Source organism: Phyllosticta citriasiana, assembly GCF_038021145.1.
Source record: "Phyllosticta citriasiana strain CBS 120426 chromosome Unknown IWZ02scaffold_7, whole genome shotgun sequence".
NCBI classification, from domain to species: domain Eukaryota; kingdom Fungi; phylum Ascomycota; class Dothideomycetes; order Botryosphaeriales; family Phyllostictaceae; genus Phyllosticta; species Phyllosticta citriasiana.
The window spans coordinates 1745662-1769547 of NW_027117284.1; the positions used below are offsets into that span (position 1 = coordinate 1745662).

Below are 23886 nucleotides of genomic sequence, written 5' to 3' on the forward strand. Positions count from 1 at the left end.
TTACGCCGACAGTACCCTCGCCGCCGCCAAATTTTGCCCGCGACCGGGATCAAGCTTCGACCTGCAGACACCCGCCCTCGCGTCTCAGTTCCAAAACCCCGTCATCGTCCTCTTGTTCTCGCTCTCTGCAAAACAACTACCACTGCTTTGCGCCAGTCTCTGTCATCCCGCCCGCCCACGCGCACGCACGCACGCGTCGCCGTTGTGCTCGCACATGACAGATGGCCTTTCCAGACTCGCTCGCCCTGCCTGCCTGCTCAGCCTCTTCCTTGTCCTCTCGCTGCTGATCGCCCAGCTCCCTCCCACGCGCCTGCCTGCTCCCCCGGTCCGCCTTGCCCATCTGCATTTTATCTGACCGCCTTCCTGTCGGCGCCCTTGGCCCACTCGCGCAAAATGTTCTTCTTGACCTTGCCCGTCGACGTCTTGGGCAGCTCCGCCACCACCTCGACCTCGCGCGGCACCATGAACTTGCTAATCGCGCTCTGGTGCTTGGCCCACTCGATGATATCTTCGCCGCGCACCTGCGACGACCTGCCGCCAGCCTTGATCGTAACGAACGCCTTGGGTCTCTCGCCCCAATGTGAGTCAGCGACCGCGACCACGCCCGCCTCCAGCACGTCGGGGTGCGTCACGAGCATGCTCTCCAAGGCAACAGACGAAATGTTTTCGCCGCCTGGTCAACCGTTAGCCACCGCAATCCGCGAACCCCGTCGTCGAATCTCGTGCGCACAAGCCTTCCAGAAGCGGCGCGTTTGTCGTGGCCGCTCGACATGGCCCTCGTCCGATTCAAACACGGAAATTAATGCAAAGAAAAAAAAAAAAAAAAAAACCGGCAGCCCTCCGTACACTGCCCCACACTGGAAAGATGATCATCCACACATCCCAGCAGGGTCCGGAATCACCCGCGCCGCGTCGGACACGCCAGTGGCCGTCCACCGACCTCCATGACGTCTTCACACAAGTAGAAAGCATCTACTTACCGCTGATGATGATGTCCTTTGCCCGGTCCAGGATCTGGATTGCGCCATCCGTGTTCCACACGGCTAGGTCGCCAGAATGCAGCACCCCGCCTGCGTACAGCTTTCGCGTGGCTTCTGGATCTTTGTAGTAGCCCTTGGCGCAAATGTTGCCAGCAAACACAATCTCCCCAATTTCGACGCCGTCCTTTGCGACGTCGGCTAGCACGCCCTCGGGCTGATCCGTCTTAACGACTCGCACCGGCAGACTCGTCACGTAGCCGTGTCCCTGCCGCGCCATCTTGGCGTATTTTTCTTTGGCTGGCAGCTCGTCCCACTCAGGCATGTGGTATCCTACCGTCACTGGCCCATAGGTCTCGGTCATGCCGTAGACGTGCACTGGATGCAGGTTCAGTGCTGTCATGGTCTCGAAAAGATGGGCGGTTGGAGGGCTTGCAGCCACCGTCACGCGTACGGGGTGCTCCAGACGCTGCGCGCCCTCGGCGGCGCATAGCAGCGTATTGACGGTAGGTGCGGCATTGAAGTGCGTAATCTTTTCATCCTTCAGCAGCTTCCAAATCTTTGGATAGTCAATCTTGCGCAAGCAGTAGTGCGTGCCCCGAACCGACGTGACAGCCCAAGGGAAAGTCCAGCCTATAATCCAAGAGCAAGTGTCAATTTACTGCATCGCTTAGGTTAGCCCGGAAGAGACGACGAACCAGTAGCATGGAACATGGGCAGCGTCCACAGATACCGACACCGGCCCTGGTAGCAATTCAAGCCGCTCTCAATGACGTTTCCCAGCACAGCCAAATACACGCCGCGGCTGGTGTACTCGACGCCCTTGGGCCGCGCCGTCGTCCCGCTCGTGTACGCCAACGCAATAACGTCGTTCTCGCTATTCGTCTGCGTCTGCAGCCCGCTCCATCCGCGTCCACCCGTCTCGCGGTCGTGCACGAGGCCCTCGAGGACCGCGTCGTCGTATGGCCCGCTCAACTCGCCTTCGGTGGCGTCCGTGTCCGCGTCTACGAGTATAGTGACGGCGGGGCGGTCTTCGCGGAACGTGTCAAGTAGATGGACGAATTCGGCGTCGGCGATGATGAGGTCGACGTCTGCGTGGGCGAAGATGTACGTGATGTCTGAGGGCTTGAGACGGTAGTTGACGGCTAGACACAAGTCGCTCTAGTCAGTCGCACATGCAGCTTCTCCGCTTTTGCTAAGGCTTCCGCCGTCTTTTCTTGCCCGGGACTACGTACCGACGTTGACGCCCCCCGCGGCGCCTATTCCAAAAGTCGCCTCCAAGAACGCAGGCGTATTCGGTGCCAGAATGCCCACCCGCTTGTAGCCATGCTTGATCAAGAAGTACGCAAGGCCGCGCGCGCGGTCTGCCACTTCAGCATACGTGCGCCGCAGCAGCTGGCCATTGGCGGTAGTGTGGTGCACGGCGAGAGCCTACATTGCCAACGCGACATCAGTCAGCATGCCAAAAGAATCCTCAACGCCCTATCTTTCTCCCAAGAAAAAAACAAGACGAGGGGGCGACAAGAATTGACATACACCAGGCTCAATGTCCGCGGCCCGCGGCAACCACGCCGTCGGGCTCAGCGTGTGGTAATTATACCGATGCCGAAACTCCCTCGGTCCCGCATCCGCCGCGGCGGCTTTCGTCTTGCCCGCGTACCTGCGCACGCGCTCGATCTGAATAATGGCGTCGCTGGCGACATCGTAGTAGTCGTCGTCGTTGATGTACTCGGACTGGTTGTTTCCGTTTTTGTTGTTGTTGGCGTTGTTGTTGGCCGACGTGCCGGGCGCCGTCGAGTGCAGGAACTGCGCGGCGAGCGTGCGTAGACGCGATGTCGCTGTGGCGAGGAGGGTGTGGTGGTCGTGGTCGTCGTGGTCGAGGCTTTGCGAGTTGGTGGCTGGAGGCGGTTGTGGTGCTGGTGCGGCGGGGAGCGGCCCCTTGACGGAGCCGTTGCTGTTGTCTGGTGGTGGTGCCATGACGGAGGAGGTGGGCTGGTGTTGTGGGTGGGTAGAGTTAGGTTGGCTGCTGTGGTGGATAAGGTTGTGCTTGTGAGGGGGAGTTACTCCGCCGCTGGTTAGCGGATCGAGAAAGCGCCTTTTGAAGAGGAAAGAAGTGCAATTTCAGATGTTAGAGGAGATGGCTGATGAATTGGTCTGAGAGGTTTGAAGGATGGATAATTGAGTATGTAGGTAGGCGGACAAGAAAAGAGAAAGAAGAAGAAGAGGCAGAACGGACGAGCGGCAGCTTCAAAAGCGGTGACCGGCAGTCGGATGAGTAGGCAAGGTTTTTAGGTATCGTGTAGCTAGCTAGGAGCGGACGCAGAGTCGGTTGGCAGGGTATGAGGTAATGCGGGCCTGCAGGTCCCGCCGTGGTGTCGCCTGCTGGAGGCAATAATTCGACGTCGTCTTGATCCCAACCCCGCTCTTGCTTGTTTTGCTCTGGCGCTGGTGGGCCAGTCGACGAGCAGTTGACTGGCTGTGATGCTGTTCCCTTCCCGTCGTCGTTTTCGACACAATCTGGGAAGCTGCTGCGATTGATCGATGAGATGTAGTTGTGAGCGGTCGATTCGTCGCGTCAGGCGTTCGCCTGGTTGTGGTGGGCCCTCGTCGTCCGTCCGTGGTGGCACTGGCGAGCGGGCGGGGAAAAGTGTGGAGCAGGGAAGCTACCTAGGTAGGTAGCTGGAGTCTGCGGATGGATGCGGGTGGAGCCAATCACAGCGGGGAGGGAGTCATCCATTCGTGAAGTCGAGTCGAGTCGAGTCGAGGCGAGGGCGGCCCAATAGTCCAATCCGGTCCAGTCGAATGAGCGCGCGGCAGCGGAACGAGACGCCTCGGCGCGAGAGCGCCCGCCCTGGCGTCGACAGACAGCAGCGGGCAGGATTGGCGGATCCGTCGCGAGGCGTGTTGATTGGATGGTTCTTTTGCTTTTTGAGTTTTTGACCAACTCGTGCGCAGGTGACAAGCATCCGGCAGCTGTTGTCAGTCCCCTTGAATAACTACGCTGGCTACATAATTCTTTGGCTTTGAAATGTTGCACAAATTCATATGCTGCTCAAGGACATTGCAACCATCACGTTCTCAGTCGAGCCATGCCATCAATCCACATTCATTCCCCCCTCCCTCTTCCCCCTCGCAATCATTGCAACAGTGACGAATGGCGGAGTGTGGGGAAGCGAGAAGCTGTCGATCCCGCGCGAGTCAGAGGCGCACTTGGTCCGAGGAATTAGCGAATGCCAGACTGATGGCAGGATGCTTGAGCTGTTGTCCGTCTCTGATCAAGCTGTAGCTGCGACTTGCTGTCATGTCAGTTGTGGCGTCTCTGAAGGCCAGGGATCTGGTAGTGGTCAAGACGCTCGTCGTCCCTGTCAAACGGGCCCCGTTCCTTCTCATTGTATCGTCCTTGACTTCGTCCATCCAAAATTGACAAAAGTTGTAGTTTCAAGTCTCGTCAGCCAGCACTCGACCATGCGTCATGCTTTCAGGAGTTTCCATTTGAACCTCTACTACAACCCGTAGGCAGAAGCAAAAAAAGGGTATGAGAAGCCATCTGGATTTGTATGTCCGTACGAGCGCCTCCCAGTTGATCGTAGGAATTTTTGATCGTACCGCCGGCAATTCTGAATCTCGAGAGCGGGGACCTTTCATAACCGTCTCCCCGTTTCCATGCACACGCGCCGACCCGTGCCCACTACCCATGCAGGAGTTGATACCAAGCCACCATTGGCCCAACCGTCCGTAACTTAGTAGCCGTACTCGGCGAGCTGAGTCTTGACCTTGTCGTCGACCTTTGCGGTCTTCTTCGCGTCCGACAGCTGCTTCCTGAGAGCCTTCTTGCGCTCGTAGTAGGCAGCGCTCTTGACCTTCCTCCTCTCCTCGAGCCTGTGAGTCACGACCCGTCAGTACAAGCCTGTCCAGCGATTCTTCTGTTTCCGAGTGTACGAACCTGGCAACGACGTCCTGGTACTTCCAACCGAACTCGTGGCCCAGGCGGCCGACGGTGCAGTACTTGCGGCCGGGCTTGAGCCTGAGGACGCGGAGAGCCTGGGGAACGACCATGCGCTTGACGTGGTCGTAGGGAGGGGGAACACCGTCAAAGGTCTTGAGGCGCTCCATGGCAGCGGCACCGCGGGCGGTCTTGTGGGGGATCATGCCGCGGACGGTGCGCCAGAACATCTTGGAGGGAGCGCGGAAGTGGAAGGGACCTGGTGATTATTCCATCAGTACCGCGTTCGAGGCGTTCGGGTATTCGATGGGCTCTGTACTAACCACCGCGAGTGGGGTTGTAGCGGGTGATCTTGCGCAGGAAGGCCGAGTACTTCACTGTTGTTGTCTCCGCGTTAGCCCAGGTCCAATATTCCCAGATGCCCGATTCCATCCCAAGTTCCGGATTTCCACGTGTTTTCGAATCGGTCGCGGTTGGTGCACATACACTTGGCGCGGAAGAACTCTCCAGAGATGTTGAGGGCCTCGCAGCGGACGACAACGACCTTCTGGCCGTTGAGCAACTGCTTGGCCACGACGGAGGCCAGGCGGCCAAGGAGGTGACCCTTGCCGTCGATGACGATGACTGGCTCGAAGGTCGACATCCTGCTCAGTTTGCTGTCGGGTGGTGGTGGGTTAGTTGGATGTCGTTGTCGATGGTCGTCTTCGCCGCCGTCGAATTCGGAGTGGGAATTTCGCGAAGCGAGTTGGGCCTTCGGAGAAGAGGTTGTTCCGCCCCACGTGACCGTCGGCGATCGATCCTGAACCACCACCTCGCCAAGTCAATGTGCCTGTCCCCAACTCCAGAAGCACTTACTATCGCTGCCGCTACATTGTCTTTTATTCGCCTGCTTGCATATAACATGGTCGGCAGGATTTGCCCCCTCCATGTCGTTGACGACTCCGACCGTTGGACAGAGCTTGCTGCAGGATGCACATCTGGCGCCCTGCCTCAAACGCACCCACTTGCAACGCCTCGAAAAAATCACTCTCTTATTTCTCCTTGAGGTCAACTTAGACTCGGTTGATTCTTCACTCGTTTCCTGCTGCGATTGTCCCCCCTTCATTTGATCCGACCAGCAGCATTGTGGCAGGGCAAGGCTAAGACTCGATTTCAATTGACAACGCACTCGAAAAACCACACATCCGCCTACACGTTTCCGATGAGGCCGGAAAAGCAGTGGCATCGATGAGGCTTTGACTTGGGAGATGAAGCTCGCCGTGGTGTTTGACAGAGTCTCACCAGGCATCTTCGTCACATCGTCGTCATTCTGGTAGTGCCCCTGACTCAACACGGCGTACGCGTCGATGTTTGGATCCAGTCCACATTCCACCTGTTCAAGACTGGTCGGGCTGCTCTGATGCACAACTTCGTCTCATCATTATCTAGGCGCTGAAAGTGGATCAGACAGGCCAACGGATCGACAAGACGAAGCCAATGTTTAGATGAGTTACAATAATGGACGAATGAATGGTCGGCCTTCCATTCACACGAGGTTTGACGTGGTCCAGATTCAAAGCATCTCCGGCGACTTTGGCAGGCTGTGGCCTCATTTCAGCTAGAGGATGACAACGGCGTCTCAGGCTGAGGTGAAGCTTATATTTGGCAACAGCAGCAAGCCCTCGACGGCGACCATCAGGGTGCGGCGGGTGCGTTTCCTGAAACAGATGGTAATGATGGCGGGCGGGAAGAGGCACGGGCAGAATGAGACGGCGCAGACGGAAAGATTCCGAACGATTTCTCAGTCGCCGTTGATGTCCAAACGGTGGCGGATGACCCACCTGGGGGGTGGGTGGGTGTCGTCAAAAAAGGCCTGGATCTGGGATTGATGATTTTGGCTAGCGATGTGATCAGCGGCCTAGTCAGGACGATCTCTGGCCAGGAAGCACGACGTCCTGCTAGACCACGAGCTGCCAATGGGCGAGGGGGTGCAGCGAGGAGCTAGCCAGCGAATGGAAGAGGCATTTTCTCTCGTCTGGAACGACGCGTGCGCTTGCACCAGTTGCCCTTATGTCCAAGCGAGCGAACGAGCGGGCTGACGTCTCCTGTCGAGTCTCCACTGTTCTGCGGCCGTGACTGTCCACTCGCCCACTCGCCGTGTGCGACTCAGAGATGGAGCGACGCAGCACGCGCAGCAGGTGGAGTTCTGGCGTGCAGTCGCTCTTGTACGCCCGTCGTCGTCGTTATTCCCGGCGTCGTTGCAAGGACGACGATGTTGTCGACAGGGCGAGACGCTGGATGACAGGACTGCTGGAACGGGGCCCAACTAGCGAGCGAGCAGGGGTGGGGAGGGGGGGTTGGACAGAGCGGTCGGAACGGCCGCCTCGGCCGCGGGCCGTCTGCTGTCTAGAGAGAGCAGCGTCAACACCATTTCTCGACTCTTCTCATGGCCAGACACCAAAGACTCGGATGCGGGGGAGATGCACCAGCTCTCGTGGACGTAGCGAAGGCCAAGCTTTTTCCGTCTGCGTAGTGCCTGACTCGGCGGCGAATCCCGCGGGTGCAAGCAAGCGGATCTGCCACCGACCGACGACACAGCCCTACCCACAAGGCGGGGCCATGCCGTGCACAACTGAAGACGCCTTCTTGTTCTTCTTCTTCTTCTTCTTCGTCGTCGTCGTCGTCTTCTGCGCCCTTCTCTCCCCCTCTCCTACTCGCTACCTCCTCACCTAGCCTCACGTCCCAGTCACCAACGAGTCAATCCTTCAAAAAACTCCTCGCTGTCTCCCTTCCCTTCTCGGCGGTAGCCTTAAGCCCGCCTCTCTTGCATCACCGCCACCTGCGCCTGTCCTGGCTGCCCTGTTTCCACACGACTCCGCTGACATGCTGCCCGGCCTGCAATAAATCGCTCTTCTCATCCACTGCCTCTTTCAGAACATCCCACACCATACCGCTCCACCCAATTTGGTGTTTGCCCGCGACGTCACCTCGCCCTGCTGCAACCACACGACACCCACCGCCCGCTACCGCCTGATCCTTGTTCACGTCAATGGACACCGACTCCATGCCTAACGACGACTCCGCCAGCGCCCATGACCCGGCTGCTGCGTTGGGATCCTCGGCCAACCCGGACAGCGAAACAGAACTTCATGACTCCGCGCCGCACTCGCCAACCGAGACCGGCCCTGAAAATCCTGCTCCGCGGCCCGCCGTCCCCATGCAAAAGAGGCGGAGGGTAACGAGGGCCTGTGACGAGTGTAGAAGAAAAAAGATAAAGTGCGACGGGAAGCAGCCATGTACTCATTGCACAGTTTACAGCTATGGTTGGTTTTCCGTGCTTGTCCGCCGTGCCACAATTTGCTGACAAGCCTCTCGTCAGAGTGCACGTACGACCAACCTTCGAACCGCAGACGCAACGCCGCGCCTCAATACGTTGAAGCCTTGGAGAGTCGCCTCAAACGCGCAGAGGCATTGCTCGCCGCTATTTTGCCCAATGTCAATCTCGACGATCCTGCTATTGTTGCCGGCCTGCAGGAGGGCATCCTGCCCCAGACCCAACAGAGCCAAGCCTACACTCCCTCTGAAACTGTCGCCAATGTCGATTCTGCTCAAATGACACCCAAGGCAAATAATCTGATCCCTCAGGCTCAGCAAAGAGAAGAGGGACAACTGGAATCCATGGTGCGGGCAACCGGACAGCTGGATTTGGACGAGCACGGTTACTGGGACTACCACGGCCACTCGTCCGGCCTCAGTTTCGTGCGAAAAATGAGAGAAAAATTCGACTTCATGGGAAACGGCGAAAGCGAGTCTTCTCCGTTCCCGGCTACCCGTCCCATCTCGTACGTCTTTGAGTCACCCAAGAGCTCACAAGACTCGCCGTCCCACTTTGAAATTCCCACTTTGCCAGGGGGTGCGGAGCTTCCTCCGAAAGACAAGGCGATTCGACTTTGCGATGCTGCCATCAATGACGCCAGTTCTTTGCTGCGCATTGTTCATCTCCCTACATTTTGGAGGAACCTGGACCAGATGTACAATAAGTCGCCGGACGACTATGGCTCGCAGGAACACAGCTTCCTGCCGCTCCTGTACACCGTGTTGGCCCTTGGATCTCTGTTCGCAAGACCCACAGACGAGCTTGACGAAGTTGGGTACGAGAATGCGATCAACGATGGGTAAGCATAATTTGTTGAAGAAAAAAAATGACCCCCGAGGTTAACGAGTCAAAGAGTGCAATATTTTAAGGCGGCTCGAGGCATCCTTGACATTGCCATGTGCCGCGACCTCAATGGGCTGCAGGTAGGTTTGCCGAATTCCGGTTCCTTCGCCATGTCTCACGCTCTTAGGCCGTAATTTTTATGATTCTCTTTCTTCAGTCGTCGGCCAAGCTTTCAACTTGCTATGCCTACATTGGCGTGGCCCTCCGCTCAGCGTTGCGCATGGGGTTGCATCGTTCCATGAACGACAGATTCAACCCGATTGAAACAGAAATGCGCAAGAGGAGTTTCTGGGTCATTCGAAAAATGGATGTCTACGTCGGGGCGCTCCTCGGGTTGCCCCATACTTTGAACTTTGACGAGGTTGACCAGGATCTACCCGAAGAGTTGGACGATGAGTACATCACCGAGACGGAGTACTTGCGTCCACCGCCCAACACCGTGTCGCTCATAACGGCGTGCAATGCGCACTGCACTTTGATCAACATTCTGTCTAAGGTCGTCCGTGTTGTGTACCCAATCAAAACCAAGACGCAGCACAAACATGGCCAGCAGATTGCCTCATACACCGTCTCTTACGCCGACATTCGGGAGATTGAAAAGGATCTCCAGGATTGGATGGAAAATCTGCCTCCGGGATTGAAGCCTGGTGGGGAAGAAACGCCCATGATTACTCGGTAAGTGGCAGCTAGTGCTTGCATCAGATCAGCGGCTTACCAATCCAGTGTCCGCCAATTGCTGCGCATGGCATACGCCCACACGCAAATGATGCTGTACCGGCCGTTCCTCCACTACGTATCAAAGTCTCCGAATTGCAGCTCGCTCGACAAGAGGGCTTATGCGTGCGCATCGGCTTGCATAAGCGTCTCGAGAAACATAATTCACATCACTATGGAGATGAAGAAGCGCGACATGCTTAATGGCGCTTACTGGTTCACCATGTACACGACATTCTTTTCCATAATGACGCTCATCTACTTTGCCCTGGAGAATCCCGAATCGCCAACTAGCAACGAGGTTCTCAAGGAGGCTTACGAGGGCAAAGAGGTCTTGAAAAGCCTTGCCAAGCGCAGCATGGCAGCTGATCGCTGTACCAGGACGCTCAAGGTTTGTGAGTGCTGTTGACCATGCGACTGCCGCTGACAAATACAGGCCGTGTTCAATCAACTGCCTGACCGCATCGCAAGAAGCCGAGAAAACGTTTTGGCGGTTGCGTCGCGCAAGCGGAGGGCGCAGTCGCCCCAACGCGAACCAATGATCAAGTTCGAATATCCCATCACCGAGTCCAATGACTTGCAGAATGGACCCAGGCGCGCGCAAACTTTTCCCCAGAACGCCTCTCCTGCCAACGAAGAGGCCAAACAAGCTCACCGCGCGTCCTTTCCACCGCATTTCGACATGCAGAATGCGCAGTCCTCACCTGCTCAAGCTCACTTGAGCGTAGTCCCTGAGATTGATCCTTTTGGCTACCAGCAAAACACACCTGCCCCGACCTCATCGAATGGATATTTTGGGGGGCTCCAAACAAACCTTACCCCCAGTCCAGTCTTCAGCCAGGCACCGCAACCACAACACCAGTACACCTTTAGCCCGGTCCAGAGCAACTTCATCGACCGCATCAACGGCCTTAACCCGCCGATTCCCGATCTTTCCGCCATGATGTTCCCCTCCAACGACCCACTGGCCTACCCCAACCAGCCCATGACTACGTTTGAAAACAACGGCTTTAGCAACATCAACCCCAACGACTCGAGCGCCAGCACCACGGCTAGCACGCATCCGTACCTCGACAACTTCACGGGCTCGTCGCAGCGCAGCGGCCAAGCCACACCCGTCTCGTCGACGGCAAGCACGCACCAGACCACGAACGGCGCCAACAAGTTCAACGCTCTGCCGCAGCAGCCCACGCCGCACCACGATCCCTCGCATGGCGCCACGGTCGACCTCGAAATGTACGACCCGACGCCCTTTTTGTTTGCCCAGCAGCAGCAGCACGCCCAAACCAACGGCGCCGCTGCTGGCGACATGTTTGGCGGTATCCTGCCGCCGCCGTCGTCGACCGGATCTGGCGCGTCTTCGACGGCGGCAGCCATGCGCCAGCAACAGCAGCAGCAGCAGCAGCAACAACAACAACAGCAACAGCAAACTCACATGGGCGGCGGTGCGGCGGGGCTCGATGACTTATTCAGCAGCGAGGAGTGGGCCGGTATGTTTGCTGATCAGGGCAGCAGTGGCGTTGGCATGCTGGGCCAGGGTATGGGCATGGGCATGGGTCTGGGTCTGGGTTTTCGATGAAGTGATCGCCAGAGCTAGTCGTTGGCGGGAAGAGGCGGCTATGGTGCCTTGCAGAGAGAAAGTACGTCAGTGTCTACCGAGGCATGAATGCATGCACAGAAGAGACGGACGAGTGGATAGGTGGACTTCATGATGACAGCGTTAGTGAGTGCGTTTTGTGGGTGGAGGGATGCTTGGGCTTTCTTCGGACTGTGATACCCCCCACTTCGTGTTCTCTTTCTCTTGTTCCCTTTGCGAAATCTCTTTCTCTCCTTCTTTCTTTCTCATATGACTTCATTGTGGGTGGGTGAATGGACTCTTTGGCGGGCGGGCAGGCGGCGTTTGGGCTTTCGGTTTGGGCATACTCTTTCTTCTTCTGTTTCCTCGTCCTTGTTCTCCTCTTCGATTTCTTTACTTCTCCCTTTCTTTTATACACGCACTTTCTTCTCCTCGTTTCATTCGCCGGCTATTTGTCCTGTTTGTCCATGGTTGTTGTGGTGGTTCTTGATTGGCGTCTCTAGTCTGGTCTGGTCTGGTCTGGTCTGATCCGGTTGTTCAAAATTCCGCCGCGGATGATTCGGGACTCACTACTGTCGGTGGGTGGATGATGCGTGAATAGGTCACCAATGTTTGTATGTAGTTGGGCTGGGCTGGTTGGTTGCACATGGACGATTGAAGACGTCGATGATGACGAACGACAGTCATGTGGGTCTTGTGTTGTGTACATAGGTAGTATGAGCGAGCAGGAGAAGAAGAAGAAGAAGAAGAACAAAAATACATAGAAGTGTAAATTCATTCCATCATCGTGCTTCCGTTTTCTGCCGGCTTGCTTCCTTGCTTGCTTGCTTGCTTTGCGCACGTGCGTATGTGTGTATGTGTGTATGTGTGGGACCTAGGAATGAATCTGTGCCCCTGTTTGTAGATCGACAGAAGAAGTATTATTCATTGGTGATGGTGTGAGAAGTAGATGGACAAGTGTGGAGTTTCTCTCCACCTCCCTTCTCCAGCTTGCCTACTTGAACGATTAGTTGTTCTCCTCCTTCTCCTCCTCCTCCTCCTCCTCCTCCTCCTCCTCCTCCTCCTCCTCCTCCTCCTCCTCCTCCTCCTCCTCCTCCTCCTCCTCATCGTCGTCGTCGTCAGGGCGGGGTGGTTTAGATGTACTTTGGTATGGTATGGGTACTACTTTGTCATGATTTGAAGAAAAGCGTAAATTATCTTCTCGTCTTGAACTTTCAAGCCTTGTGATAATTGTGATGATGAAAAACATTCTAGGCATTGTCATTCCCGCCCTTGGTTCTTGTTGACGGTATAGATGTACTACATATACTTTTTAAAAAGGAGTGATGGTTTGATTCTATGTTTTTGGTTTCTTCTTCTTCTTCTTCTTCTTCTTCTTCTTCTTCTTCTTCTTCTTCTTCTTCTTCTTCTTCTTCTTCTTCTTCTTCTTCTTCTTCTTCTTCTTCTCTCTGCTCGGCCTTTACTCTCACACACGCCTCAATCCACATACATCCATACATACGTCCATGCATATAAAATTCAACTCAGCTTTCTCATCTCATTTACGTCCGTTGGCACATTCGCACATTCTCGCTTGCTTACTCGCTTACGCGACTTCTACGACCCCTACCCCTACCCCTACCCCTTAACCCCCATCGCTCTCATTCATCGAGTCATCCACACAACTATCCCACTATCCCACTGCTCTACAATACAATGATGCTTCCTTCCGTCTGTTTATACATCCATACATCCATGCATCCATGCATCCATGCATCCACGCATCCACGCATCCATGATGCGACCAATAATGGTGGTGGTGGTGGTAATAGTGGTGGTGGTGGTACGCACAATCGACCGTGGACCGTGCATGTCTACGCATTCTGAATGTCTTGATTCAACGACGACCAACGCCCTGCATAAGCGACGCCAAGGCTCAACGTCGCAGTTACTCTTTCCGACGCATTGGGAAGAAGGAAAGATCAGACGGACGGCTCGGTCCGCTGCCTGCGTTGATGGATTGGAGAGAGGGAGGGGGCATCAATCACCAGAAAAGAGGCAGGACGGTATGAAGGTATGACAGTGTGACAGTCGTGGAAAGTCTCTCTCTCTCTCTTTCTTTCTTTCTTTCCTTTCCTGCATCTTCCATCTCAAGTCCTTTCATCTCCTCTCATTCCCGCTCCGATCACTATCATCCAACCCCCTTTCCACTTCCCCTTCCCTCTTGCTCCCCCCATACCTACTATGCCTACGCTACGCCATCGGCTTAACAACGCGATCCAAGCGCGTCAACATGGCATTGCACTCCCTCACAAGCTCCTTCCGTCTGGCGCGGGCTCCCTCATCCCCACTGGTATCCACCGCGTCCAGCTTGAGCAGCACCTGCGCGAGGACCGTCTCGGTGAGGCGCTTGTGTTCGAAATCGCGCTTGGCGGCGTCGGCCGGAGGGCGTGCGATGAAGTCCTGGCACAGCGGCAGCAGCTCGCCGTGGTACTTGTGCGAGAGGGACTCGAGTTTGTCCCTTGGCGTCGCGTTGGGGTTGGCGGGTTGTTTCATGTTGGATGAGGACGAGGGTGCGGGCGAGGGGCGCCCCGACGACGACGTGGGGCGTGGTGGGAGTGCCGTCGTGAAGGGCACGCCGAGGAACTCGGAGCCTGCTGCACCGCCTGTGTAGCCGCCGGCGTGCTGGTTTGTGGGAGGTTGAGGCACTTCTGACGTGGCGCGCGCCCCTTTGTTGTGTTTGCGGCCGCCGCGGCGGTTGCGCTTCTTGCCGCTGCGTTTGCTCTGCGTCTGCGCGTCGGCACCAGGGGTCGAGGAGCGGTACGAGTCGTCGTCGGCCGAGGAAGCTTCGTCGTCGCTGTAGCTGTTGGAGGAGCGCGTGTGTTGGTCGCTTCCTGTTGTTGTTGAGGACTTGGCGTTGTGGTGATTGCGGGTCGATGACGGTTTTTCTCCGACCACGCACATGACTTCTGATTCCAAATCGGACCGCAGCCCGTAGTAGACGGCTGCACGGTCGTCTTCGAGCTGCCGCCCTTTGTAAAACAGCTTGATGCGGCGCGGATCATCGACGCCCATTTTGCGCGCCGCGGCCTCGCGCATCCCGCGTATGCTCAGCGAGTCGTCGTCGATGGAGCCGCGCGGGAAGTGTACGGGATAGCTAACGCGCTTGTGCTTGAAGACGACAACGTCCGTGTCGCCGTTGGCGTTGTCGCGGCCGGGGGCGCCGCTGTGGGCATGGTTGTTCTGGCCTCGAGTTCGGCTGGTCTCGTTGGCGGCGAGGTCGTCGGTCGACGAAGAGTTGCTGTTGGGCGCGGCGCCCAAGTTCTTCTGGCTGGCGGCCAAGTCCTCATTGGTGATGTAGCTAAAGTCGGCGTCCGACACCTCCTTGTTGCTGCTATCGCCGCGCCCAAAGGGACTAAATCGACCGCTCCATGAGCCGAAACGATTGGTCCACGACATCCTACGGAGACTAACGACTCCTATGAAGAGACCGGCCAAAAGTGTGGCGACGAGGACGGCCACAAAAGAGGCGGGGTCCTGCGAGTATCTTGCGGCGACGGCAGTGACGAGGTGGTCGAGGGGCGATGACGTGGTAGGCAGGCCGGTTGGTCCTGCAGGCGGGAGCAGGTAGGACAGCTGGGGTGGGGCGCTAATGTTGAAGCGCGCGAGGAGCTCGTCGACCTTGGATCTCAGCAGGGCAAGCGGTGGGCGACTTTGATCTGGTGTTGTCGCAGAACCGGGTTGCGGCTCAGATGGGTTGATAGCGTGAGCTAAAAAGGACAGTACGGACGACGCCACGGTTGCTAGAGGGAGCGGGACGGCCGTGAGGTGGGATGGGTGAGGCAAAGGGAGGGAGAGACGGGACAAAGTCGTTGCTGGCGGGATGGGGATGAGCGTGGGAGTGGGAGTGGGAGTGGGAGTGGGAGTGGGAGTAGGGCTTTGGGTTGTCGTTGGCTGGAGCAGGTGGTGAGGATGAGAGAGGCAGGACAAGACGAGGCTGCCACTGCCAAAAACGCCACTTCTCGGCTATCCGCGCCGGGGCCGTGCGTACCCGCGTCCGCTCCAGGTCCCTCGACCATCGACAAAACGTTTTTCACTCTGCTCCATTGTACCGTCCCTAGCTACCGACCTATTCGATTCTTCAAGCCAGTCTCGCGACATGTCCAGCCACGGCGCATCGCACCGCTGCAAAAACAACTGAAGAACCCAGTCTGATCAGGCATCATCATCCCGCTAGCCAGCAATGCGCCCGCCCCCCAACAAATCCAACAACCATTATTGCCATTCGCCGTGCTCCTTTTGCCATACCGAAATTAGTCGCGTAGAAACGAGGCCGATGCCGTGATGACTGGGCCAAAGAAACACAAGATGCAGCCGAAAAAAGTCATTTGCATCGTTGCGACGTGAGAAATCATCGACGCCCTTGACCCCGTGCCCTGCCCAGCAGAGACGAGTCTGTCAGCAGCGTCAAACAACAGAATGTCACCTCAGCTCGCCGTCCGGGGTGTCCAAGCCAAGCCCGGCCAAAACCTGCTCGTGGCGTGCCACCACTCGGACGTCACCCGCTAACCTTGCTCCCTTCTGTTCCTCAACCACGGCGCTTGGGCGTAGCCAGAAGATTGAGCCTGGTCCGGCTGAGTCCACCGCGCACAACGCTGCTGCGGCTCGGCGTCTTGCTCTTTGCCGCTGGAGTCATGTTCGGCTTGCTCCTCTTTGCAGGACGCTCCTGCTCTTCATTCTCCTTGTCGCTATCGGGTTGCTTGCCAGTGCTGTCAACCTTGCGCTTCTTTGCGGCCTGATTGTCGTTCGACGTGCTGGAGGCAGCGCTAGTGTCGCTGGGGCGTACGTGGCGAATCGTGGGCTTGAACGGGCCAAACTTGAGTGTCTTCTCTGCGCGAAAGGTAAAGTCGCCCGTGGCCCTGCGGAAAGGCGACGTATGCGAGAGGTCGGGGTAAACTACGTCAGACGAAACCTCGTCCGACGTGGCACGGCCCGAGGCCGCCTTGAGAGTCGCAGGCTCTTCGTCGTCTGCTTTGGCAAGCGTGCTATCGCTAAAGTTGACGCGCTTTTGGACGGGCTCGGCGGCTGGGACAGCAGGAAATTCCTTGTTGAGATCAGATGACTGAGGACGGTGTGTGCCGGCAGCAATCTTGGCTGGATCGTCCGAGAACTGGCGCACAGGGCTGCGCAGAATGGACTTGACAGTTGGCAGACGCGACACAGACTGTCCGACCTTTCGAATTCCCTCGAGCAGAGTCGACTTGGCCTTGGATGGAGTCGTGAGGTGCTGGATCGATGGAGATTTGGGAACGTCGGGGATGAGTGCGGTCTTCTTCAGCGTCTTGACGCTCTGAGAGCGAGCCAAAGATGCCTTGGTAGGCGTGGTAAGATTGTTCAGGCGCGGGATGCCAGTGCGCGGCGCAACGGCGCTTTTGGACTCGAGGCCCTTCTTCTCCTTGCCGTCTCTGGGACCAGGGCGAGCAGCAGAAGTGTCGTCATCCTTGCTCCGCTTGACGCGCTTGGCCGGACCTGCAGATTCCTTGCTGTCCGAGTTTTGAAGCGAAGCATTGCTCCTCGTGCGCGACATCTTGGGAGTAGACTTTTCAACCTTGTCGAGCTCTGCCTTGGATGGAGAGCGCTTCAGCGAGCCAGCTGCAGCACTAGGCTTGAGGCGGCTGGAATCAGCGCGAAAGGCGGATGGGTGATTGGCAATCGAGTCCATTTTCGCAAAAGCCTTTGCATGGGCGTCACTGAATCTGGTGGCCTTGCCCTTGGGTTTGACAATCTTGCGCTGAAGCTCCTCGTTTGTCTGCAAACCGTACTGCTGTGGGTTGGCCGCCATCTGTGCACGAATCCTCTCAACGTCCTTCCTGCTCTCTTCCATCATCTTCTTGGCCTGAGGGCTGAGCTCGAGTTCTGGGTGGCGAAAGGTGAATTTGAAGTCGGGAGGAGAAAAGGTCCTGCCCAGCTCTTGGGACTTGGTCGGGGTTGCCTGGGTGATGGGAATCTTGCTCGGTCCCCTCTTAGGTGGCTCCGTCTGAGGGCCCATATCCATGAAGCCGAGCCAGCGGGCCTCTTGCAACGGCTTTGCCGTACTGTGGTGATGGAATTGTGGGTGCATCTCGACGCGGCTAGGAGCAATGGGGCTCTTGTTGGCCGGGGTGCGAGCTTCGGTGGTGGGAGTGTGCTTGTTGGCAGTCTCGGAGGCTTTGGGAGTAGAGACGGGCCCGACAGGTGCCGGATCAGGGCTTTCATCGACTTCGCCCAGAGTGGGCATCTTAGTGATGGTTGCAGGCGCTGGAGAAGCCGTCTCAGCAGCCGTGGATGGGTTTCCGGACGCGTTGCCGCGCTGTGACTCGGTCAGTTGGTGCTCGTATGTTCGGCCGCTGCGGCGCTCTGAGAAAAGGGAGCGTACCCTCGGTGTGCTGGCAAGCCTCGAGGACCGCCTACGCGTCGAGACCATTGCGAAGAAGCGCGAAAGAGAAGCAATCAATCAAAAGCCAGGTACAGGGAATTGAATCGCGAGGGAACGACAGGAAGCCGAAGCTGATGATGGACGTTGCGCCGCAGCCGGGTTTGGCGTCCGCGAAGGAGTAGCTGGGGTGCGGTGAGGAGTGGAGGAGGACGGGACGGGTCCGTGTGACGCAAGAAGTAAACAACCAAGCCCAACCACATCACGTGCTCAGCCCTACCCGCCCACAAGGGTTCCGGTCTTGGCCAGCATTGAATCATGATCCTAGACGACCCAAAATGCCAACCGACGGCATCCACGCCACAATCAAGTAGGTCACGTACGGGCAAATACCAACTGGCTGATGTTCATTTGCTACCATTCAAAGCGAGCAAAAGCTACTCCACCAAGGGCCGAGCGAGCGGTATCCATCATCCAACCATCCGTCCAACCATCCAGTCAAAGTCCTTGGTATCTCCGTGCGATTTTCCTATCCAGCACACCTGTGTTGCAAGAGAAAAAGGGAATAAAGAAACATCACGCCTGCAAATGGCTTTTTCTTCAGTGATGCCTTGCGTGAAGAGCCCACGGCAGCCAGCAACAATCCCAGAGACGCCTGAATGTATGTTCATGCTGAAGGAAACAAAACCGAATGGATCAAAAGTCAAGACAGTGGAAAGGAATATAGGCCCTTGAAAGGCAAAATGGCAATGGGGCGGTTTGATGAGAGCGAATGTAGAGTCTACGGAATAATCGTAGCTGAGTGGGTTCAAAAGGAAATGCAGCAACCAGCGTGCTGGTGGAATGTAGACGCGTGAAAAGAGTCCCGTATCAAGGAGAACTCTGGAAACTCCAACGCCGCGCTCTGGAACGCAATGACGTGCGGACCCGAGAGACAAGAGATGAAAAGCCCGTAGGAGGGTTGGGAACCTTCAAGCTGATGTAATAGGAGAGGCGAGTGAAGGTAGAGGGTTGGGAATAGAAAATGCATGGCTTGAAAGGCAAAAGGAAAAAGAAGAAGCACACTGACTTCCACAACTTTGAGTATGGACTCCTCCTACTCTTTGTGATTGCTTTGCCATGAGGCATGCTACGCCAGAATTCAAGGCAGATGGGGCTTCAAAGCTGCTTCTTGTCATCACGCGCTGGACCATCCAATGAAGAATGAACCACCGTTTGAATCGAGAAGAATGGCATTTAAGCTCTAGCTAGCCGTCTCCAAGCGCCCGACAACTTGAGAGATCTTTGCCAACTTGCGAGTTTCCCAATGCCACCGAGGATGGTCAGCTATGACCCCAAGGCCTGTAGGGATGTCTCATTTGGAATTCCCGCTAGAGCACATCCCAGATATTTCGAGTGATGGGGCTGACGCCAGCATGGGCAGGACTCCTTGGATCCATCTTGATGGGTCGAGGTTTGAGCGCCGAATCGGATTGAACCTTGACGGGCTTACGCAGCACAGTTCTGTCGGGAAGGTAGAGGCTTGCGCGTACCGAGGGCGGAGACATGATGCCTGCCTCGAGGTCGACGTGGAACGGGTTTTGAGTAAACTCGTGAGCCCGAGGGGATGACAACGCGTCGTCACCATTCGCATCTTGGTCGGCGTGATTAGGCAACTGAGATTCTAGTTTGCCTTGAAGAGCGCGAAGGCGGAATTGGGTTTGTAGGTCTGGGTTGGAGAACTTTGCCCGCAGCAACTTGGGACGCTTCGCAGAGAGGTGTTCTGAGCCAACCTGTTCGTTCGAGGCAACCGGGCCCTTTTGACCGTTTGCAATGGCCATCGGACTAGGCTCCTCGGACGGAGAATACTTGTTCTTGACCAGCTGATAGGGCGTCCGAGGACGGGACGCTGACTTCGGGCCAATGAATCCAAAATTTTCAAACTGCGAGAAGGCGGTAGGTTGCGATTCAGTGGCAGCAGGAATATTTGGATGCACACGAAGAATAGTGTCCTCGGAAAGCCCCACGCTCGGTGCAAAGGCGGCTATGCCTTCGAACGGGTTTTTTGGGAACTCGAATCGCGTCGGCGAAAGCAAGCCAAAATCATCGTCAGATTCCTGACTGGGAAGAAACGGAGCCATGTGAAATTCTTCGGATCTGGGGGACGCAAGCGGTTCAGCGGTCGTGTTTCTCTTGTTTCCTCCTTTGCAACAATCTGACATGGAGATGACCGAGTCGTTTGGCCTCTCACCTTTTGCGCGATCATGGAGTGCAAAGTTGCCGTTTCTTGGTGAGACCATTCCATGATCTGATTCTGAGGTTGGAACAAGATTGAACGAGGCTGAGCGAGGCGAAAATGGCTCGTTGAGAGGCTTGGGTTTGTTCTGGCGACGCTCGTGCAAGCTCGATGTTGACGTGGTTGGCCTGTTGAGGGACGGGGCTGAGATGGAGCTTGACCTAGCTTGCTCGCCCTGCTTCTCCGACGCTAATTCCGTCACATTAGCCTGGTTGTTTTGGTCCTTGGAAGCTTGCAAACTGGGTATGTGCGAAACCTGCCGAACAGTTGTTTCACTGTTCGATCTGCCCTTGGATCCATCTCTTGACTTGTCTTCCCGTATCGTTTCGGGGGTCTCTTTTTGAATCGTGACGACAGGAATGACGTGGCCCATGGGGTCCACAAAAGGGTGCTCAATGGGTGAGCCGAGAGGCGCCTGCGAGGCATCCCAAGTGCGGCGAAATCCAGGACTCCATCCACTTGAAGGTGCGGACGTTGGACCCGGTGGAATCATGACCATGTTGCCAGTACTGGCTCTTTGCGGGTTTGCGGGCGAGTCGTACTCCTCGGGCAGCGGCGCAGTGGCGGGCGTCCGCGACCCTGAACCCTCGTCGCCAAACGTGTTTTTGCCTCTGGATGCTGCCGGATTGGGCGAAACTCTTCTCGCAATGCCATGCTTGAATGCTTGCCCATGACCGCTACTCCGCAGCAAGCCATTTCTAAACTCTTGGAGCTGCATGATCAGGTTCATATTGGGCCCAATCCACTTGCTACGTTTCTTGACCGCGTCATAGGCCTCTTGCACGCTAATGCCCGGGTTCTTGTATAATCCATAGGCAACGATCAAGCTGGCAGAGCGACTGACACCGCACTGGCAGTGAACCAAGACGCGTTTTCCCTTTTGCACCCGGTCATCTATCAACCTGACCAGCCGGTGAAGATCAGGGACAATGTCGGTGTTGTGCTCCCAAGGAATGTGAATGTACTCGGGTCTCTGGTGGGGCTCGCCTTGCGTGATTCCAGGGATGGACGTTGCCTTGGGCGTAGTCGGAGAGCTTGGCTGCGCATCGGATGCCGTCTGTGGCACCGAATCCGCTTCGGCAAAATCACGGTCGGTGAAATACGAAAGCTTGGACTCGCCGGGTGGCGGCAAACCGTTCTTTGAAACAAGATTGGCGTTCCCTGCTGTTTCATCGGCAATTTTGACGAAAGGATTGACGACTTCGCTTGCGACGTTCAAAACCACGTCGTAACTGGACGCTTGCTCGGCAGTTGGCTCAAAGTAGAGGAAGACGCCAGACTCGTAAATGCAAATCGGTCCGTTGGGATAAGCGGCCGGCTTTTCCTCTCGCGACTGAGGGACGTCAAAGTTGGGCTCCTGCTCTTCCTCCTCGGCCTCCATGGGGACTTCGGCAAAACCGTGCGGTGGGGGCTTCGATCGGCTAGGGGGAGGCAATTGCATTCCACCGGTAGGGGCCACGCAGGGGGAGCACAACGGGAGCGAGGGCGAGGACTGAAAGTGGCGCAACGTGTTGGGTCTCTTGACCGAAGGCGTCGGCGGGATTTCGAGAGTTGGCAAGGCATTGTTCTTGCCACCAGTCTGCAGTGTTAGAGCTAGGTTACTCGGCCTGCGCCTGGGAGGAGTAGGTGGCTTTACGAAGGATGGCGACGAAGGTGCCGAAGATGATGATGACGGCGCATTTTGTACAACCGGAAGGTTCGCTGTGGTGGCGGAACGGCCCATGCCCAGCGACCCTGACGTGTTGACGGCAAGGTTCTTGAGGTTTCGAGGTTTTTTGGCCGGCGTCGTGGGGCGCTGCAGTTCGAAGAATTGTCCGTCGGCCGATCCGGGCTTGTTCTTGTCAATGGCACTTCGTGACCGAAAATCCGGGGAAAAGGACGAGGGCGAGACCTTGGCTGCGGGCGATGCGGGGGACGGTCCGGGGGAGGGTTCAGTCAGCGAGGAGCCGTCCATGGTGGAGATGGTGGTAGTGGGCGACGAGTCTGTAGAACCAGAAGCGGAAGTGGAGGTGCTGCCCCTGTGTTGATGAAAAGCCGCAAAGCTTGCGTTGGAGCCGCACAAGACGGCGCTGCTGGTGGCCGGTCGCTTGAGCAATTGACCTGGTGCAGCGGCGGCAGTCCGAGTGGGAGCATCTGCTGCGATGACCTTGTTGTTGTTCTTTGGGTCTTGTCCGTATACTGACATGAAGGACGGCATGGCCGCAGCAGCGTCATGAGGCCGCGCCGTGGTTTGGACGGGCATCCTTGAGAGAAATACGATTGGTGATGGCTTTGGCCAAAGGGGGAGGTTGAAGTTGAGAGCGCAACTCGAGCGGCGCGAGTTGGGAGCGAAATCGAAATTAGACGTTATTTATGGAACAAAGGATCTTGAGAGAAAGAAGACGGTTAGTTCTTGAGCTTGAAGCCGCGGTCAACACGGTTTGAACGGAATACATGAGAGACGATGTGACTGGTGAACAGGCAAGCAGGCAAAGAAGGAGTCAGAGCGGGCGGTTGGACACTGTTGTGTCGGCGGCAGGGCCCGTAGACCAGGCGACGTGCTGTCGGGCTCACAACAGACAAGGTGAAACGAAGGTCGCTGCAAGGGTACAGAGGTTGAGGCGGGTGAGCAGACGTACCGGAGAAGTGGGCAGGTAGGCTTGAAACGAGATGCCGGATCTCAATTAAGCGCGCAAAGGAATGGATGGCGATGCAGCGGCGCCAGTGGGGTGCAGTCGAGTCAAGTCGAACAAAGGACGAGGGCGATAGGACGGTGAGGCAGAGAGGAATAGAGCAGAGGGGAGCGCGGCGCGACGCGGCGCAGCGCAACAGGCAAGCGATCAAGGGCGACGGTCTCGCAGAGACGTACGTGTGTGCGGGCTCGTCCGGCGGGTCTTGTGCCGGGTGGTGGAGGGAGTTGTAGGTGGGCGGGAAAGGAGGGTTTGCGGAGGAGATCAAAGGCGTAACAGCCTGCACAGCGTGCGTCGGAGTGTCGCGTCGGTGTTCGGCATCCAGGAGGGACTAGGAAGAGAGGGCGGTGGTTGTGGATGAGGACGGAGTGGATAGTTTGGCGGGTGGTGGAGAGGTTGTAGTGAGTGGGTGTAAGGGAAGAGATGGCCGGTGGGTCGCAGTCTGGTGGGAGGAGGCGGAGTTTGGTTGGACGGGGCCCGGGCTAGGCTGGGTCGGGGCTAGAGGGAGCCAAATTTAGAAGGTCAGCAAGGCATGCAGCGACTCTGTCCGCCCCTGGGCCAATTTGGCGCCGCGGTGGGGTGGAGAGCAACAGCAACGCAACACTGGACGACAGACACTGCAACAAAGCAGCCAGCCAGCCAGCCAGCCAGCCAGCCAGCCAGCATCTGACCGAGGTTTACCTACTTGTGAGTTTGCATTTCGCTCGAGGCGCGCAGGATCGCCACCTGAAACACTCAAGGCATTCGCCCTCTCTGTGTTTGGCTTTGGCTCGCCCATCATTTCCATCGTCTGCGGAGGTTCCGCGCCTCTTTTGCACCGGCGCCGTGCGTGCCATGTTTCATTGCAAATAATGACAAGCGTCCAGCTGCCGATCATGAGTTCATCTCTTTCACTGCGTTATGTTGGCCTCAGGCTTCGACCCGACTCGTGCCGTACCGACAACACCCTTGTCTTCACGGCTATAAATAATCGACTGACCTTGTGAACTTGACTGGCCCTGCAGTCCTGCCAGTTGATTCATCCACCGCCATTTTCTGCGCCGTTGATCCGCGCTGCTGCTTAGACTCCCAATGCACATGAGCCTGACGAACGAGTCGACCACTCCCTGCCCCACGCCCAAGTCATCTCTTGCTCCAATAGCA

The 23886-nt window shown here is 56.8% G+C and overlaps 6 protein-coding genes across 6 annotated transcripts; 1 reads left to right on the forward strand and 5 right to left on the reverse strand.

Annotated features, from left to right (window-relative positions):
- Positions 1–347: 347 nt before the first annotated feature.
- On the reverse strand, positions 348–5563 carry IWZ02DRAFT_469976 (AMP dependent synthetase and ligase; the record flags this gene model as incomplete). The annotated part of the gene is made up of 10 exons (XM_066768760.1): positions 348–673; positions 981–1610; positions 1676–2122; positions 2213–2408; positions 2707–2711; positions 4476–4480; positions 4731–4856; positions 4921–5179; positions 5244–5297; positions 5407–5563. 10 exons carry the CDS (start codon positions 5561–5563, stop codon positions 348–350), a joined length of 2205 nt encoding a protein of 734 aa, XP_066622607.1.
- A 2227-nt stretch (positions 5564–7790) lies between these two features.
- IWZ02DRAFT_283730 (fungal-specific transcription factor domain-containing protein) lies at positions 7791–11659 on the forward strand. Its single transcript, XM_066763676.1, has 6 exons — positions 7791–8222; positions 8279–9074; positions 9129–9198; positions 9246–9793; positions 9842–10223; positions 10269–11659. The coding sequence occupies exons 1-6, from the start codon at positions 7949–7951 to the stop codon at positions 11409–11411; spliced, it is 3213 nt and encodes a 1070-aa protein (XP_066622608.1). The 5' UTR covers positions 7791–7948; the 3' UTR covers positions 11412–11659.
- A 755-nt stretch (positions 11660–12414) lies between these two features.
- IWZ02DRAFT_433661 (uncharacterized protein) lies at positions 12415–12919 on the reverse strand (the record flags this gene model as incomplete). The annotated part of the gene is made up of 2 exons (XM_066766310.1): positions 12415–12628; positions 12696–12919. 2 exons carry the CDS (start codon positions 12917–12919, stop codon positions 12415–12417), a joined length of 438 nt encoding a protein of 145 aa, XP_066622609.1.
- Positions 12920–13640: 721 nt separating this feature from the next.
- Positions 13641–14846, reverse strand: IWZ02DRAFT_379016 (BAG domain-containing protein; the record flags this gene model as incomplete). The annotated part of the gene is made up of 2 exons (XM_066765019.1): positions 13641–14613; positions 14680–14846. 2 exons carry the CDS (start codon positions 14844–14846, stop codon positions 13641–13643), a joined length of 1140 nt encoding a protein of 379 aa, XP_066622610.1.
- An 874-nt stretch (positions 14847–15720) lies between these two features.
- Positions 15721–18075, reverse strand: IWZ02DRAFT_283854 (uncharacterized protein). Its single transcript, XM_066763677.1, has 2 exons — positions 17803–18075; positions 15721–17736 (listed from the first exon to the last, which is right to left on the reverse strand). The coding sequence occupies exons 1-2, from the start codon at positions 17848–17850 to the stop codon at positions 15976–15978; spliced, it is 1809 nt and encodes a 602-aa protein (XP_066622611.1). The 5' UTR covers positions 17851–18075; the 3' UTR covers positions 15721–15975.
- Positions 18076–19048: 973 nt separating this feature from the next.
- IWZ02DRAFT_283871 (uncharacterized protein) lies at positions 19049–22684 on the reverse strand. The gene has a single exon (XM_066763678.1). The coding sequence runs from the start codon at positions 22314–22316 to the stop codon at positions 19170–19172; it is 3147 nt and encodes a 1048-aa protein (XP_066622612.1). The 5' UTR covers positions 22317–22684; the 3' UTR covers positions 19049–19169.
- Between the last annotated feature and the right edge of the window lie 1202 nt (positions 22685–23886).